At 33.9% G+C, this 17,292-nt stretch overlaps 3 protein-coding genes across 5 annotated transcripts; all 3 read right to left on the reverse strand.

Annotated features, from left to right (window-relative positions):
• Positions 1–825: 825 nt before the first annotated feature.
• Positions 826–2,497, reverse strand: LOC125608781 (protein AGENET DOMAIN (AGD)-CONTAINING P1-like). The gene is made up of 5 exons (XM_048779268.1): positions 1,899–2,497; positions 1,719–1,817; positions 1,188–1,637; positions 1,057–1,113; positions 826–986 (listed from the first exon to the last, which is right to left on the reverse strand). The coding sequence occupies exons 1-5, from the start codon at positions 1,986–1,988 to the stop codon at positions 873–875; spliced, it is 810 nt and encodes a 269-aa protein (XP_048635225.1). The 5' UTR covers positions 1,989–2,497; the 3' UTR covers positions 826–872.
• LOC125608655 lies at positions 2,163–3,670 on the reverse strand. The gene is made up of 3 exons (XM_048779090.1): positions 2,795–3,670; positions 2,298–2,711; positions 2,163–2,201 (listed from the first exon to the last, which is right to left on the reverse strand). The coding sequence occupies exons 1-3, from the start codon at positions 3,668–3,670 to the stop codon at positions 2,163–2,165; spliced, it is 1,329 nt and encodes a 442-aa protein (XP_048635047.1).
• Positions 3,671–4,483: 813 nt separating this feature from the next.
• LOC125608780 lies at positions 4,484–10,734 on the reverse strand. 3 transcript variants are annotated; one of them, XM_048779265.1, is made up of 19 exons: positions 9,523–10,734; positions 9,032–9,433; positions 8,791–8,931; positions 8,658–8,705; positions 8,512–8,580; positions 8,349–8,423; positions 8,184–8,252; positions 7,967–8,116; positions 7,805–7,876; positions 7,655–7,726; positions 7,454–7,588; positions 7,287–7,355; positions 7,107–7,193; positions 6,670–7,029; positions 6,158–6,586; positions 5,769–6,022; positions 5,600–5,681; positions 5,092–5,476; positions 4,484–4,995 (listed from the first exon to the last, which is right to left on the reverse strand). In XM_048779265.1, the coding sequence occupies exons 1-19, from the start codon at positions 10,372–10,374 to the stop codon at positions 4,730–4,732; spliced, it is 4,017 nt and encodes a 1,338-aa protein (XP_048635222.1). In that variant the 5' UTR covers positions 10,375–10,734; the 3' UTR covers positions 4,484–4,729. The 3 variants fall into 3 exon arrangements, with proteins under 3 accessions (XP_048635222.1, XP_048635223.1, XP_048635224.1); XM_048779266.1 differs by lacking the exons at positions 7,805–7,876; positions 7,967–8,116; positions 8,184–8,252; XM_048779267.1 differs by lacking the exons at positions 7,655–7,726; positions 7,805–7,876; positions 7,967–8,116.
• Positions 10,735–17,292: the final 6,558 nt, after the last annotated feature.

Genomic DNA, 17,292 nt, shown 5'->3' on the forward strand with positions numbered 1-17,292 from the left:
CTTATGTTTTGGTTATAAAATAGATACAAATCAAGTACTTTAAACTCGAAGAACCGATTTTATTATGTTTTGGTTACAAAATAGGTATAAATAAAGTACTTTAAAACCGAAGAACCTTGGAACCCAAAACCCGAAAGTACACCTTGTACCGGTTCTTTGAAGATTTACTAATCCCGATTCGAACCTGATAAAACCTAAACCGGTCCTGAACAGAACTTTTATATAATCCGAATGTAGCTGATTTTGATAAACCCGAAAAACTGAGACCCGATTGAACAAAACCGAACCCGATTGGGACCCCGAATGCCGATGCCTAATTGAGATTATGGAATGTGACGTGAGTACTTACCAACATATTAACAGCCATTGGGTAATTTTTTGTGTGTGTTATGGTTTGTCAATAAAACGTTTGTGAGACCAGTAAAATAGGGTATTCAGTTTTAGGAAAACACATGCATCTATATAATCGTAACTTTCTAGATTTTGTATTTCAAAATATAGTTAGTATTGTTTTTTTCCATATATAGTGGATACTAAAGTATCTTTAAAATATTTGATTAATCATAAAAAAATCTGATTGGTTGTATTTATTGTTGCAGAAATTTATTTAAAATAATAAAAAATGACAATGGCATTGAAATGTAAATAACTGAAAAACTAAGGGCGAATTCTAGTAGGATTTTGCTTTAATTAAAATAAAGACAAAAATTCAGGATCGTTTTTATCTTTATACTTGAATGCCTTCCTAATATGAAGTAAAAATATTTTTTATACCTTTTTTGCATGATCGTCTTGACTTGGTTTCACACTCTTACCCTGCTTTACTTCTATCTGTGAAACAAAACCGATATATCAAACTATTGACCTGAACTTCAATTCAAGTGGATCTTATTCATTTTTATTACCTCTTTTGCCATTTTCCCAACACCATCTTCTGATGGACCAGCTGCTTCATTTTTCTTACAAGCGACAGCCTTCGCCTTCCCCTTTTTGAATGACAAAAATTCAGATACATTTATATCTTAATTCCTAGTATGATGTATAAATATTTCATACCTTTTTATCACCATCTCCTTCACTTGGATTCACACTCTGCGTCTGCTCTTCTTCCATCTGAAAATCAATACCGAGATATTAAACAAATGACATTATTTTTCAATTCAAGTGATCCAAGGCATTTGTTTTACCTTTTTTGTCATCTCCCAAACACCATCTACCCATTTTCTTGGTTTTCGCATCTCAGAATGGTGGAAGTAAATTTGTTCTTTAGAATTGTTCAAAGAGACAAAACACGAGCCATCAAACAAAATGACTTTAACTTTTCCAGCGCACCAGGCACCATTGTCGAACGCCTCCACGTCCTGCATTAGCTCATAACTTTTCTTCGCTCCAGATCTCTCAGGTGGTGGTTGAGGACGTATTCTGTCAATTGATACACGTGTCTCAACACTCCTTTTCCTCTTCTTTTCGTCCAGAGACGGGACGAAGTACTCAACTTTCACCATCTCAACCCCATCAACCAAATATGTTGCCAACACATTTCCTGGATACCATTTATGACAAGTATTGTCATCTTGTGATGAAATCTCCACATTTGCTCCGATCTCAAAGGGATTTTGAACTCTGCTTTCTACATCCTGTGATGGTTTAGATTCAAGGATATCCAGTCATTTTGATAGTTGCTGAGTATTTATTAAAGGTTTTAATGAAAGTAATACCTTATTTTGCTCTGTTAAAAGATTTCTGCGAGCTCGGGTATTTGGCTGTGTGTCGGAAATGTTTGGTGAAATGATCTCATTCATAAGCTCGTGAGTCTCCTGAATTCAGGAATGGTTGAATGAACACGTACAAGGGCTTCCAAAAATTACTTGAAAAGTCCAATTTTTTAAAGAAGGTACCTGCTGCGTCTGAATTGGAGTAAGGACTGGAGTCTCAATATTCTGTTGAGCTATTGGAGAACCAGGTGTCTCTTTCGTGATCTCATTCATAGGCTCTCGTGTATCCTGATGTCAGGAATGGGATTATGAACACGTACCAAATTCATAATTTTATAAATACCAACAGTTTTCAAAATTATACTTGCCTCATTGTTAAGTTGTTCATCTGCTTGATCTGCATTGGCTTCACCTTGTCTGGAAGCCGTCTCATGAAATGGAGTTGTGTCAGTCTGTGCAAGTACAACAAAAATTAGGAAGGCAAGCCTAAATATGTATAACATCTTCCAAAATTACTTGACAACTCAAAACTGAATCAAGAACTAGATAAACATTAATTTTAATTTCCGAAAAAAAAGTTACCTCATTGTTTGGAGTTTCATATGAAGTAACTCTTTGTAGTTTCTCTAGGTTTGTCACACGTTCTTTAATCTGTTTCCTGTCTTTTTCAATCAAACACAAACGATCGTTCATGATCCTTAAATTATCTCCCACCATCTCGCTGATTCTGTTGATCTTTGATTCCAAAGACTCCTCCTGATACGAAGTAGAAGCTTGACTCATCCCTCCATTCCCAAACAGTAAAGATGCTCTTCTTATTTCTTCATTAGCACCGTATAGGTCTACTGACATGTTTCGCCAATCTCTAATTTTAAACTTATAACCTCTCTTGGATAAATCGGCCATGTCATCCAGATCTTTATTAGCTTCGTCTCCCATGCAAACATCATCTTCTGGATCATTAGAAATAGGAGGTAGGATGCATGTGACCTTAAGCTGAAACCATAAAAATAATTAGCTTTTAAATGGAGAATCATAAGGCAAAACAGAAACAAGAAAAAAATAATGTAAAAACTTACATGATCTTTGATTTCAATTAGGAGAACATCTATCAGCTGTGGAGAAGCTATTTGAAGGTACTTCTCACACAAAAATATTGGGGTAGACGGTTGAACGCTCAGAATAGGAACAACTTGACTGAATGCATACTGTAGCAAAGGTACTGACTCAAGTATCCATATAAGAAATGCCATAGGGAACCCTTGCAAATCATAATTGTTTTTGTCGAGGCTTTTGTCGACAGCTCTCTGAAGTGATTTTAACAGCAAATTATAAGCTGTTCTCCCCCATGGGTATGTCATCAAGACATCCATATCCTGCGCTATTTTCACATAATCCAAAGTAAAAGTTGTGCCACCGTCGAGAAGGCTCTTCTGTAGTAGTATGCTCTCAATCAGGAGGAGCATTGCAAGGCAGAATCTCTCATCAGAAGCATCTTCTCTTGTGTTTCTGAGCTGCTTCTCCACGTCCTTTACTGTATGAGTACGCCCTTTTAGGAAGTCCCACTTAAATTTCTCGGTTCCCTCTCGTGGTTCTCTTGCTTCACCACTACATTTCAAACCAGTCACCATGTGGAATTCTCTTATAGAGAACCTCATTGGCTGAGCACCAAAATGGAACCATGCTTCGTGTCTCTTCACTGTCTTGATGCTTTTGGTGAGAACTGCGTGCACTATCTTAGCTGATAATTTCAAAGACCTCTCTCCAAGCTTGATCACCGGTCCCAAAAACGTCCCTCTTATTCTGTTGAACTCATCATTTCCTAGAATTTCCTTAACAGTTTTGATATAAGCAACTATCGAGTGTTGGTTTATCGATATCGTCTTCTCTGGCTCTGATCCAATCGGATACCTCAGCTCAGGCAGTGCTAGTCTTAATGGTAATGGATCTCCCATCTTGTTTCTATCCTGCGTAAACAAGAAAAATTTTATTTGTCTAAATTAATTAAAATCCAATTTTCAGGAAGGGTTTCCTGAAAAAAATACAAATCCTTCCCGAAGTCTATACACATGCTTTCACATGAACTAGAATTCTACGAATCATATTAGGTTAAAACGAGCAAGTCTATACACAAGCAAAAACCAGGAGACCAATCTCTCAGAAAGAAAACACACATAAGGTTGAATCTGCAACATACCTTCAAGAGATAGAGCTCTAGAAATGGTTTTTCTCGGAGAATAGAGAGAGCTCGCGTAAAAGATCGAGAGAGAGAGAGTTCTGGAGATGGGTTTTCGTCGGAGATCGAGAGATATGGAGATGAGAGAGAGATTCGAGAGGCGGAGACGAGTGAGATTCGAGAAGTTTGAAACGGCGAGAGTGTTGAGACGGCAAGAGTTTTGTTTTTTTTCAATCGAAATGTATTGTTTTGGAAACCTATCCTATATTAATTGGGTTAAGTATGCTTATGTAATATTCTTTAACAGATGATTCTCCTCAGACCAGCGGTTAAACCAAGGCTTTTTATAACTCAAAAGTCTCTCTATCCCCGGGTTCGATATGTGGTGGATTCAAAATCTATTTTAATTCTTTTTTGTGTTACAGTTTGGAGTTAAATAAAATTAAATGTAATCCATAACAGATGATTCTTCTTGGCCTAGTGGCTAAACTCCCACACTATCCAAATACGCAGACTCTCTCCCTCTGGGTTCGATCCTTTGTGGTTCTAAATTTTTGTTGTCTGTAAACATCACAATTTTAAGCTTACCATATACATGTCCAATCCTTAGTATATAATCTCATTTCATTCTTTTTTACATTTGAAACACTTAACTTTTTTTCTGGAAACCCATCCAGAAACAATATTTTAACCTTCCAAGATATATGATACCCAAATAAAATACTTGATATCCTTCCAATCTTTCTTATGTAACCAGACGCCAACAACATAACAAAATAAACAGTCATAACTAAAACCGAGTCTTAACTAAAACAAAAAATGTTTTCATGCATCATTCTCATTTCCCAAAGCTCTCATCCACAAATTGGTTGAAGATCTCACAAGACAAGGTTCTCCTTAGCTCCAATGCATTGTCATCATTAATCTTTGTCATGTCTCCTATCTTCAATGACTGGCACTCCAGAATCTTGACAAGAAATATCCCACAGTTGAAAGGATGTTTTGTCTTGGGTAAACCTTGTGCCTGCTCAATCTCAAATGGAATCATCTTCACCTTATCTACCTCATCACCAGAAGATTCCACCAGCAGATTAGAAATCAACACTGTCATATTTAAAAATCAATATCAAGATAGAATCAGTTGAATATTTCAAACCAAGAAACAGATGAATACATCAAATACAGATTGTTTATACATACCTGCCAACTTTTTCACTTGAGGAATATCAATGCTGTTGCTTTCCTTTTGAAAACAATCATATACTGTGATTCTTTTCTTCTTCAAATGAATTTCCATCCCAATCCAGACATTGCTTTTTTTTCCAAGAGTAATCCCATACACAACATCAACATCTTCTCCCCATGTCTTCTCTGGATATACCTTCCCTCTCACAGTATCTTTAAATAAATCGTTGAAAATCTTTTTACCTTTGACCTTTTCTTTCTTGTAAGCCAAATCATCAGAGAGCAAGCAATGCAAGAACTCCATAGGTAGGAAGCACGCCTTTGGAATCTTGTAGTTGTGGAACCAAGCAGCATTCTCATTTCTTCTGCAATTTAGCATTGCAAAGGCTCCATCAATGTGCTGCAAAAAAAAAGGCAAACATTATCTAATTTGTTACTATATAATTTCCTGAAACTAAACAAATCCTTCCTGAATTTTTTTTAAAAAAAAAGCTCAAGGCAAGAACATATGTAAACAAATTACCTCTTTCTTAAGGTCCTTTTTTGCATTTTCCATGCTTTGAAAGAAAGATTTCCTTATCTTATTATCATTGATTGATAGGGACCTGCAGTCGATTAAAGATTCAAAGGAATTACCAAACCTCTTATACATAAATATAAGAATATATAGACAAGGACAGAAACATGCTTACGTTTCATGCATGCCGGGCTTTAATGTCATCCAATTTTGAAGCCTTGAAAGCTTATGTTCCGCAGGAGTTGAAAACGGATCAACTGCAGGTATAATCTCAGGTATTACAGTTAAAGCCGGATTTCTGTCAGACTTGAATGGAGTTTTTGTGTCTCTAGATCGTTTAGGCACCCTCTCGCTCCTTCTTAGGAAAACATTATCCATTCCTGAATTTTGTGATGAGGCAGCAGCTTTCCTTTTCTTATCAGGCTTCACCTTTAATCAAACAATAGACACCAAGCAAAATATTATCAAATTTGTTGCAATCGGAATTTCTGGAAACCATTCCTGAAACTAAAATGTATGTATATCAAACAATTCACGTGAAGTATAATTCTAGTTATGATTTACCTTATCTGCCATCTTCCAGACTCCATCTTTCCATTCTCTATGAATTCGCAAATCTGAATGTTTGAATAGAATAGTTTCCATAGAAGTATAGAGACACACCGAGTATGTGTTATCACCAAGTACCATGCTAATTTGTCCGCTGCTCCAGCCATTGTTGTAGAAGGCTTCTACCTTATCCATCATCTCAAAGGATTTTTGGTCACTAGTTGGTGTTGCAGGACGTATTTTGTCAGCCGTGATAGTATCCTGAAGTTTCTGAAGTCTATGTTGGTCTGTGAAGAGTGTCGTGTACTCAACTGTCAGCTCCTCTAGTCCTTCACACAGTTTAAGATCAACAACCTTTCCTGGATACCATATTTCGTCATCAGTAGACAAAATTTCAACCTCTGCGCCTATTTGAAAGTGAGCTAGAAGCCTGCTTACTTCAACCTATTAAAAATGAAGATTCAGTAACATCAGCGGTTTTAAATTGTTAGAATAATAATTAAAGATCAAATATACTCGATGCATACCTCGTTTTTTTCTGAAAAATCTATAGCACTTGTCTGAAGATGCTCTGTTTGCTGAGTAATAGGCGGCATCTTCGAAACATATGTGGAAACTAGCTCAGTAGTAGGTTCTGTAGTATCCTTGAGATTTTCTTCTGCTTGATTCTGCTCTGATGGTGTCTCATCGGATTGATCTCCCTCACTTGTCTGAAGGTGCTGTGTTTGCGGAGTAAGAGGCTGTGTCTTCGAAACATCTGTGGAAACTAGCTCAGTAGTAGGTTCTGTAGTATCCTTGAGATATTCTTCCGCTTGATTCTTTCTGCTTGATTGTGAATGCTCTCCTTCACTTGTAGAAAAATATTGGGTCGCAGTTTCTGTCTCACTCTATAAGACAAAAGTAAATGGTAAGAGTTAGTTGAATAGAAAAATATTACCTAAACATTTTAAATATTTCTTCTTACCAAAGCATTCTTATTTTCTTCAATAACTAGTGCAATTAGTGAAGACAATGGAGAGGAAGGTCTGTAATGCACAGCATGTGTATCCTCCTGTAATAACAGTAAAATAAAAGAGGTAGTTATGAAGAAGTTTCTACAATTTAAAATTCAAGTTGTACTTATGAAAGACATTTCTATGCTTACCTTTTTATTGTTTGCTGAAATGATCTCAGTCAATGGCTGTGTAGCCTCATACGTTTCCTCTGTTACCGTCTGCAAAAAAAACAAAAAAAAGTCAGGTAGGGGATCAAAAACACGTACAAAAGCTTTCAAACATTACTTGAAATCTCCAAGATTTTTTGAACATTTACCTGCTGTTTCTGAATTGGAGTAAAAACTTGAGCCTCAATACTCTTTGGAGATATTGGAGAAGAAGGTGTCTCATTCATTTCCAGTGTTTCTTTTTGCAAAACTTGAGTCTGAGCAGCAGGTGACTCAATCACAATCTGCAAAAAATATCAGGAAAGGCCATCATGAATACATTCAATTATAATTTCTAGAGTAAATATTACCTCATCATCTGGTTTTCCTTCTCCTTGATTAGTTTTGGGTGGCGTTTCATCAGTAGAGGTTTGTGTTTCCCTCTGCCAAAAATTAGAAAGGTCTATATATGTAAATCACCCAAAACTAATTGTAAACTCCAACTGTCATTGAGCATATACCTCTTTTGTCAGATTAGGAGTAAAAACTTGAGTATCAAGGGCAGGCGTGTCATCCGATGGCTCTCTCTCAATCTGTAAAAATTATCACGAAGTCAATCCAGAGTACGTTCTAAAGCTTCCAAACATTAACTTAAAAATCCAAGATTTTTTTTGACCATGTACCTGCTGAGTCTGACTTGGAGTATAAACGGGAGTTTCAATACTCTTTGGAGCTATTGGAGAAGAAGGTGTCTCATTCATTTCTACTGTTTCTTTCTGCAAAACTTGACTCTGACTAGCAGGTGACTCACTTGTTAATTTCTCTCTCACAATCTGCAAAAAAATATCAGGAATGGCCATCATGAATACATTCAACTATAATTTCTAGAATAAATATTACCTCATCATCTGGTTTTCCATCTTGATTAGGATTGGATGGCCTCTCACCGGTAGACGTTTCTGTTTCTTTCTGTCAAAAATCAGAAAAGCCTTTATATGTAAAAAAAAATCACCCAAAACTAATTTGTAAACTCCAACTGTGAAAACAATATCATTGAGCATATACCTCTTTTGTCAGATTAGGAGAGAATACTTGAGTATCAAGGGCAGGAGTTTCATCATCTGATTCATTCATTGTGTCCTGCAAAAATCAAGAATGCATTCTAGAATATGTACAAAAGCTTCCAAATATTACTTCAAAACTCAACAATATTTTATTGGTTACATACCTCATTTGTCAAATTAGGCTGTTGAGACATTGGAGATAAAGGCGTCTCACTCGATGATTGCGTGTAATCCTGCAAAAATCAGGAAGGCATTCAGGATTTTGTACAAGAATTTCCAAATATTTTCTTAAAAATTTTTGAGCATATACCTCATTTTGTTGAGACTTTGGAGATGCAGCTGATTCAATCATTGTCTCCTGCAAAAATCAGGAATGCATTCAAGAAGTACAAAAGCTTTCCAAATATTACTTCAAAACTCAACAATATTTATTGGTTACATACCTCATGTGTCAAATTAGGCTGTTGAGACATTGGAGATAAAGGTGTCTCACTCGATGGTTGCGTGTGAGACATTGGAGATAAAGGTGTCCCACTGGATGGTTGCGTGTGAGACATTGGAGATAAAGGTGTCCCACTGGATCGCTGTTTGTCAAATATTAGGAAGGCATTCAAGAATATGTACAAGATCTTCCAAAAAATACTTGAAAATGCAAATGTAAAAGAAGATGTTTTGAGAATTTACCTTTTGTGTCACGTTAGTGGGAAAAACATTGCTGTTTCCTTCCAACTCTGACACACGAGCTCTAAGATGTATGTTTTCTTCTTCCAGTAATGACATTCGATCCTTCATGCTCTTCAGATTCTCCTCCATTACCGTGATGATCCTGTTCACTTTTTCATTTACTGAATCCTCATCAATCGGAGTAGAAGCTTGGCCAGTCTCCTTATTTGCCATCATTTGAATAAGAGCATCCAATGTGTCAAATGTGTCTACACACCTATTTTCCCAGTCATCGGCTGTAATCTTGTACCCTTTCTTTGTTACATCTTTCACTGTTTCCAACTCGTCACTATATTTGTCTTCAATGGAGATATCATCTTCTGGATCATGAGGAATAGAAGGTAGTATGCAATGGACCTTCAGCTGAGAATATTTCAAAAAAAGACCAATGAGAAACATATTAAAAAGAAGAAGCCAAATAAACTGAGAAACATATACTTGGAAAAGCTTACCTTTGTATCAGCTTCAACCTGTAAAACCCTATCAAGTGATGGATTCTCTATCTCAGTGTATTTTTCACACAAGTAAGTCGGCCCAGGAACCTCAACTGTTGGTACACACTTACTGAACTTATTCCTTAGCAAAGGAATCGACTCTAGTATCCAAAGAAGGAATACTAGAGGATAACCTTGCAACTCAAATTTGGATTTATTCTCCAAATGATTCGCGACAGCGTTTTGAATTGACTTCAGGAGCACAATGTAAGCCTCTTTTCCCCATGGATATGTCATATCCTGTGCATTTTTCGCATATTCCAAAGGAAAACTCCCTCCTTTGCTCTTCCGCAATAATATGCTCTCTACCAGGATGAGCATTGCGAGGCATATTCTCTCCTCAGAAGCATCTTCTCTTGTGTTTCTGAGCTGGTCCACCACGTCACTTAACTTATGACTACGCCCCTTTAGCAATTCCCAATTAAATCTCTCGGTTTCCCTTCGTGGTCCTTCTAATGCACCACTACATTTCAAGCCTGTCATCATATGAAATTCTCTTATAGAGAACCTCATTGGCTGCGCACCGAAATGGAACCAGGCTTCATTCTCCTTGACAGAAACGATGCTTCTAGTGAGAATGGCGTAGACTATCTTTGCTGATAACTTCAATCCTCTCTCACTGAGCTTCATTACAGGTCCCAGAAATGATCCTCGGACTCTTATCATCTCATCTGGTTTTAGGATGCTTTTGACAATAGAGATATAATCTGAACCAGAGTATTGGTTGATTGCTGACTTTTCTTTTGGCTGTGAACCAATAGGATACTTCAGCTCTGGCAGTGCTAGTTTTAGAGGTACTGAATCTCCCATCTTGTTTCTATCCTGCGTAAACAAGGAAAAAAAAAATTTCAAACTTTTCTGGAAGGCTTTCCTGAAATAACACAAATACAAAACAACACAAAAGTCTTCATTTGCTTCGCTTGTTAATAAGAACGAGTAACACACAAATCAAAATCAAAACGCAAGCTTCCCAAATTTTAATTCAAAAACCCTAATTTTAAAAAGTTACCGATTTTGAGAGTAGAGAGTGTGACGCTGATGATTAGATAGCCGGAGAAGATGATTATCGAGCCGGAGAAGATGATTAGCGAGCCGGAGAAGACGATTAGCGAGCCGGAGAAGATGATTCCCGAGCCGGAGACTTCGATTCCCGAGTCGGAGAAGATGATTCCCGAGCCGGAGACGACGATTCCCGAGTCGGAGAAGATGATTCCCGAGCCGGAGACGACGATTCCCGAGTCCGAGACGACAGTGCCGGTGAGGGTTTGAAGATTCCCGAGAGGAGACGACACGATTCGCGATCTAATGAAATGAAATGTTTTTTTTTTCTATTCTTATAACAAAGGGTATAAAGGTAAATTACCCCTTTAATGAAACCTATTTTTGTGACTTCTGATCCTGAGTGCTAGTTTGGGGAGGAAAACTTCAAAAGGTGCTATTATTGACAATTGCCCTTTTAAAAACGTGCATCATTAAAATGTTACCTAAAACATGCAACACTAATATATAACATGCATCAATAAAACTAGAATTTGACTCACACAATTGTACGGATATTATTTTCAGTTGATTAAATTTAAAAATAATTATTTATTCAAAAAATATTTAAGAATGGCTATGTTTTTAAAACTTATATGGTATTATTTGCTCATAACTCATTTGTCATTTGATAAATTGTTAGAAATAAAAATTTTAGCATAATATAACTCAGTTGTCATTTGCTAAATTTATAGTTTTTATTTATATTTTTTATTATTTAATTATAATATTTTCATTTTATATTTGAAAGATAAATGAATTTTCTTTCAAACAATATTTTTGTAAATGTATTTTTTAAAAATAATCAACTAAAATTGTTATTATCATTGAATATAATTATTTTTGACATAATTTGAGTTTTCGTTTACATCAAAACTTATCATATTTTAGGATAATTTTAATTTAAAATGTAATTTTCATATTTTTCAAACAAATTCTAAAAATATTTTTTTAAATATTTTGTTATAATTGTTAAAAAAATATTGAGTTGCATTTCAAATAAAAAGGTAAAGATATTAAAAATATTCTAATTAAAATATGTAAAATTTAATATAGTTTTAAGGAAATTGTCAAAATAAAAAAAATTACACATAAAATAATCATGATTTTTGTTAACTGGGCGGATCATTATTTATATGATATCGCACACGAAAGAAAAAAAAATTTAAATTATCTAATTAACTCTATACTCATTTTATTTATATTTTTATATGGTATCATACATTCGTAAAAAAATAGATAGTTTAAGATGAAAAAAAATATATTTACTTAATGAATATAATATGAACGAATATTACAAATACATCATTTAATAAAATAAATAATTAAAAAGTGAAAATTCATACCCGCGCTGGCGCGCGGATCAGGATCTAGTTTTAAATTATTCTACATGTTATTTCCCAATTCAAAGTTTCAAACCATAAAACCACATAATCTTTGTGGTTAAAAAAAAAGAAAAAAAAAGCATAGGCGATGGAGAGGCATGTTTTAACGAGGGTCAAGTTGGTTTTTATTTGGTTAATTGTTTTTGGTTCAAGTGTTTCGACTTTAATTTAGGTTGTAAACGAATTTTGGTTTACGTTGTAAACCATTAAATCAGTGAAAAGCCGGGTTTGTGTTTCAGTTTTTTGAATTGGTGAGTAATACGTAAAATAACTTAAAATATGTGAAATTAAGATGAAGTTGAAAGTTTGTGTATAATTGTTATTATATGATATTTTGTGGGGGAATTATGTCCTTTACTCAAAAACATTTATATAAGTTTATAAATTCAACCCCATTTCCTAATCTTAAAACCTAAACAATAATCAATAATCTAAACCCAAATGTTAATGTAGTTTTGATTGAGCATATCTTTTTAAAATTAGTAGCCAATTTAGAATATTTCAAACTTCTTAAAAATATTCTATTGATGTAAATATAAAGATTATCTATTGTATATATGATTAAATATTGGTTCCATTTTATATATTAATTCAAAATTAAGAATTAAATTTATAATATAATAGAAACTTTGGGTTTTATTGGTTTTATTAAATATCAAGGTTCATAATCAGAGATAGTGAAAAACTAAATTCAAGTTCGAGCTTAGAGTGAGAGATGTGAAAATAAAAATAGAATGATCAAAATGTTAATGAGGCAAAGTCTTGAGAGAAAATGAGAGAAAATAGAATTTTTAGGTTGAAATCTATTTATAGATGTCTTAAAACGAGCTGGATCCACCCAATAAAGCTCGGTCAAACCAATAAAAAGTGGTCTTTCCGTCTGACATGGTCATCCCACTATAAGTAGGTCGCTACAACACTTAGTTGTGTGGGGCTTCTTGGGGAACCATAGCGACATGCTCTGGTCGCTACAGCTATGGTCGATACATGGTTGATATGACTCCAGTAGATAGATCATAACTCCTTCAATACAGCTACAAATGATTTGAAACCCCGGCATTGGAAAGCTAACTCAATTGTCTATATCGTCCCGAAATTCGAGCTTCAGAAGAGATCTTTAAGGCCGTCATCCATGTTCATCTTTTACCCTTTTGACTCAAAACTCCTCAAATTCCCTCAAACTCACCAATAAATATCTCCAAAACCTGATATAGACACATGCAATGCGATATAAATATGTATAAATGCATCTCTATATGATCATTATATACATTAAATGATAATTTAAAATCATGGAAATTTATAAGATATCAACCCTCCCACACTTATCATTTACTTGTCCATAAGTAAACTTTCAAGAACAAAGTGAGAAAGAGGTGCGAAGGTGGAAGCTCATTACCAAAAGATATTTTTCAAAGCCGTCAACGTGATATCCTTACAAAATCATACCAAATATCAAGAGCAAAACATCATATGAAACTCTAACTTCTCTAGGCTGATACTACTCAAATTACTCTAAGGAGTGATTTTACTCTCTCAAATAAGAAGTTCAATTGTAGTACTTAGGGATCGAAGCTACAGAGAGTTAGGGCACACAATAGACTATTAAAACCAAGATTAAGCTAGGCAAAGCAGTAAATCAATGAAAGCAAGATGAACAAAGTAGTTGTTCCATTGGTTGATTGAGGTTGTAAACAATTAAGAGAAATAGCTAGACCTAGGGATTTATCAATCAAGAGATTCAAAACTTCAATTCAAGGATGCTAATGGTTTACAGATTAATTTTAGAACTTGATTTTAATAAGTAAGCAATCCAGCTTTCACATGCAATTGCTAATCAGATGTTTAAGTCCAGTCTCAGCTGTCGCTTATTGACTTGGGGCGAGTGTCGATCGATGCTATGGCCTGAGCGTCGATCGATACTTCCCCAGACAAGCATTAACGACCTAATCAATATAGTTCAACTAGATTCCTAGACCAATTCTCGCATGCGCCTAGGTATCTAATCCAGCAGAGTTCGGGTTCCGTTAATTGATTGCACTTTCGTGCCTCTCAACTATCCTATGATTCTAGGTTCAAATAATTAGTCGCACTGTCGTGTTATTCTAACTATTCCAGATCCTAGTATTACAAATCATCCTGGTGTAGAAATCTATAGATAATATAGCAATCCTAATTGATCAGTTTGACATTAAGCTCATGAAATCCCTAAACCTAACAAGATGAATTACTTAGACATGCAAACAATAACACAAATCATAGTCTGAAAAATATAATAGATAAATCAATGGTAAGACAAATGGAGTTCCAATCAATATCTGAAGGAGAATTGATCTTCTCTCTAAACCTAAGAAAAAACAATAGAATAGGATAATAGAAAGCTTGTTACCGTTAACAATGATTTATAAATAAATACATAAATAGGGTTTCTGGTCGTCCATGGGTATTTTGGTAACTTGGTGTGGCTTCTGGGCTTCAAACGGTCTTGAAAAATGCGTGTCCCACGTTCTGGCATCACTGTCGATCGACACTAATGCTGTGTTAACGATCGACAGTTATTCATCTCCTCGATAGCTTCTTCTCGCGAGGCAGACTGACTACTTTTCAGTAAAACGGTCATAACCTCTGCTGCAGGTTACCATTGACCTCAAACCGATGGAATTGGAAAGCTAACTCAAAGCTATATTTTGTGTCAAAAGATGGGCTCAATATAACGGTGGGAAAGTCTCCATCTATAGCTAAATATCTGACGTGTATGTGCCGCTCTGCACATCAAAAGGCTCCAAAAGACACCAAAATCACCACATTCCTCCAAATCGTCCATGAACCTGTAAATACTCTAAATAGACTCTATATAGTAGTAAATATATGTTAAAACACTTATAGATCATGGCTAAAAGAGGGTAAAATCCATGGTCTATCAACTTCCCCAGACTTACCCTTTTGTTTGTCCTCAAGCAAAACAGACGGACAGTCTCTCTGAAAGAGGTTTGAAAACAGCAGGGACTCACATGATTTAAAACTTAAACTCAAAAATCAATATTTATATCGAGCAATAACCAAAATGAAAAAAAAACGACACAAAAATGAGAAAAATATTGAAGATATTTAGGATTGGCACGTGAACGTAAACTTCTCATAACCATAATTAACTTTTAAATTGCTAAATCATTATATAAAACAGAACTCTCATATTTTCATTGTAACCAAATAGTAGATCTGAGATTCTCTCGTCTAAATGTTAGGTTCTTATGCGATAAATGAATTTTTGACCTAAGATATTTTTAAAATAGAATCAGCTCATCAGTAAACAAATTATATAATTAACAAAAAAAAAAATTTAAATGATTTAAGGGCCAAAATTTATTCGATCAATAATATAAATTTTATTTTTCCATACGATATTTCTTAAATAATTCGTCCTACGCAAAGCGTACGTCTTATCCAAGTATACTTAATATATTACCAAAAAAATGTATCCACAAGATATTAATTTTACAGAATTTTCCCATTTTATGTCTGATTTGTTTCAGTTTGATTTTCCTTTAAAATTTTAAGGCTACAAAAATGGATATCACTGAATTAATTTACGTTGTGTTATTTATTTTTTTGAAACTCATTTACGTTGTGTTAAGTCGTAGAACCATAGAACCAGGCCCGGCTTAAATACATTATGGGCCTTGTGCAGACATATATTTTTTCCCAAAAATTATAAGGAAAAAAGTTTCATAGCTACCCGAAGTTTACACTAATATGGTGAAAACCATCCAATATATGAAAATATGTCTACAACAACACGAAGTTTATGTTAATACATGTCACATGTACGAAGTAAATAATAATATGGTAGCAACATCACAATTGGGTTTAATTAATTTTAAGCTAAGTTAATGGGGTCAATCCGTGATTTACTAAACTTAATAAACTTAATAATTTAATAAACTTAATAAACTTAATGGTTTATTAAGTTTCATAAACTTAATTTATTTTATTAATAAACTTTAACTTAAAAACTTAATAATTTATTATACTTAATAAATTTAATAAACTTAATGGTTTATTAAGTTTAATAAACTTAATTGATTTTATTAATAAACTTTGTAATTTAATAAACTTTAACATAATAAACTTAATAATTTATTATACTTAATAAGTTTATTAAACTTAATAATTTAATAAACTTAATAAACTTAAACTTAACAAATTTATTAAACTTAAACTTAATAAACTTAATAAATTCATTAAACTTAAACTTAATAAACTTCATAAATTCATTAAATTTGTTCAATTTATTAAGTTTAATAAATTTATTAAGTTTATTAATAAATGATTAAGTTTATTAAGTTTATTAATAAATGATTAAGTTTATTAAGTTTATTAATTAATGATTAATTTTATTAAGTTTAATAAATTTATTAATTTTTATAAGTTTAATAAATTTATTAATTTTATTAAGTAAGTTTAATAAATTATTAAGTTTATAAACAAAATCAATTAAGTTTATTAAAATTAATAAATCATTAAGTTTATTAAGTTTAGTAAATTACGGATTGGCCTCACTAACTTAGTTTAAAGTCAATTAAACCCGATTGTGATGTTGCCACTATATTATTATTTACTTCGTACATGTACATGTGACATGTATTAACATAAACTTCGTGTAGTTGTTGACACATTTTCATACATTGGATGCTTTTCACCATATTAGTGTAAACTTCGTGTAGTTAGAAAACTTTTTTCCAAATTATAATGATATTTCCTTAAATTTACAAATTAGGACTCTGTGCATGTGCACCTTGAGCACACCCCAAGAGCCAACACTGAATAGAACCAAATAAGAAAGATTTCTGATAAAAAGATTGTATGATTATTTAGGAGACTAGATTCCATGTTGTGTGCCGTGCTGCCGTGCTGAAAATACTTTTAGTTTTATAACCCATGTTCAAAAACACGGCCGAGTTGGCCGACTTCGCGCCGGTCAAACGTAATTCGGTGGTGTTTTGCCGCGATTTTGTGTTATTCGGGTAAAAACTCGGATTAAAAAAATATACATATTTTGACATTTTCCAGTTTGAAATCGGTTCTTTAAGCATAGATCTATCATATTTCATTGTTACCGATCAAGAATTGAAGTTAATCGTCGAAGAAAAAAATGATTTATGTTAAAAATAAATGAAAAACGGCTGTTAATTAGGGTTGGAGAAAAAACAGGTCGGGAGGAAAATGATGAAAGTAAAATTACAAATGTGTCTTTCATTAATGAAATGTTTAAAGAAAGAGCAAAAAAATGGACATTTTTGGGAAT

The sequence above is a fragment of the Brassica napus genome, chromosome A5 (genome assembly GCF_020379485.1).
Source record: "Brassica napus cultivar Da-Ae chromosome A5, Da-Ae, whole genome shotgun sequence".
NCBI classification, from domain to species: domain Eukaryota; kingdom Viridiplantae; phylum Streptophyta; class Magnoliopsida; order Brassicales; family Brassicaceae; genus Brassica; species Brassica napus.

Coding starts and splice junctions, on each gene's coding strand:
- LOC125608781 (XM_048779268.1), bottom strand. CDS start 1,988: ATGAATGAGATCACGAAAGAGACACCTGGTTCTCCAATAGCTCAACAG. Junction 1,638..1,718: donor TTTTAACAGAGCAAAATAAG/GTATTACTTTCA, acceptor AAACCATCACAG/GATGTAGAAAGCAGAGTTCA. Junction 987..1,056: donor AAGGAGATGGTGATAAAAAG/GTATGAAATATT, acceptor TCATTCAAAAAG/GGGAAGGCGAAGGCTGTCGC.
- LOC125608655 (XM_048779090.1), bottom strand. CDS start 3,670: ATGGGAGATCCATTACCATTAAGACTAGCACTGCCTGAGCTGAGGTAT. Junction 2,712..2,794: donor TAATTGAAATCAAAGATCAT/GTAAGTTTTTAC, acceptor TTATGGTTTCAG/CTTAAGGTCACATGCATCCT. Junction 2,202..2,297: donor ATGAAACTCCAAACAATGAG/GTAACTTTTTTT, acceptor ATACATATTTAG/GCTTGCCTTCCTAATTTTTG.
- LOC125608780 (XM_048779265.1), bottom strand. CDS start 10,374: ATGGGAGATTCAGTACCTCTAAAACTAGCACTGCCAGAGCTGAAGTAT. Junction 8,581..8,657: donor CAAAGTCTCAACAAAATGAG/GTATATGCTCAA, acceptor TGATTTTTGCAG/GATTACACGCAATCATCGAG. Junction 8,253..8,348: donor CTCCTAATCTGACAAAAGAG/GTATATGCTCAA, acceptor GATTTTTGACAG/AAAGAAACAGAAACGTCTAC.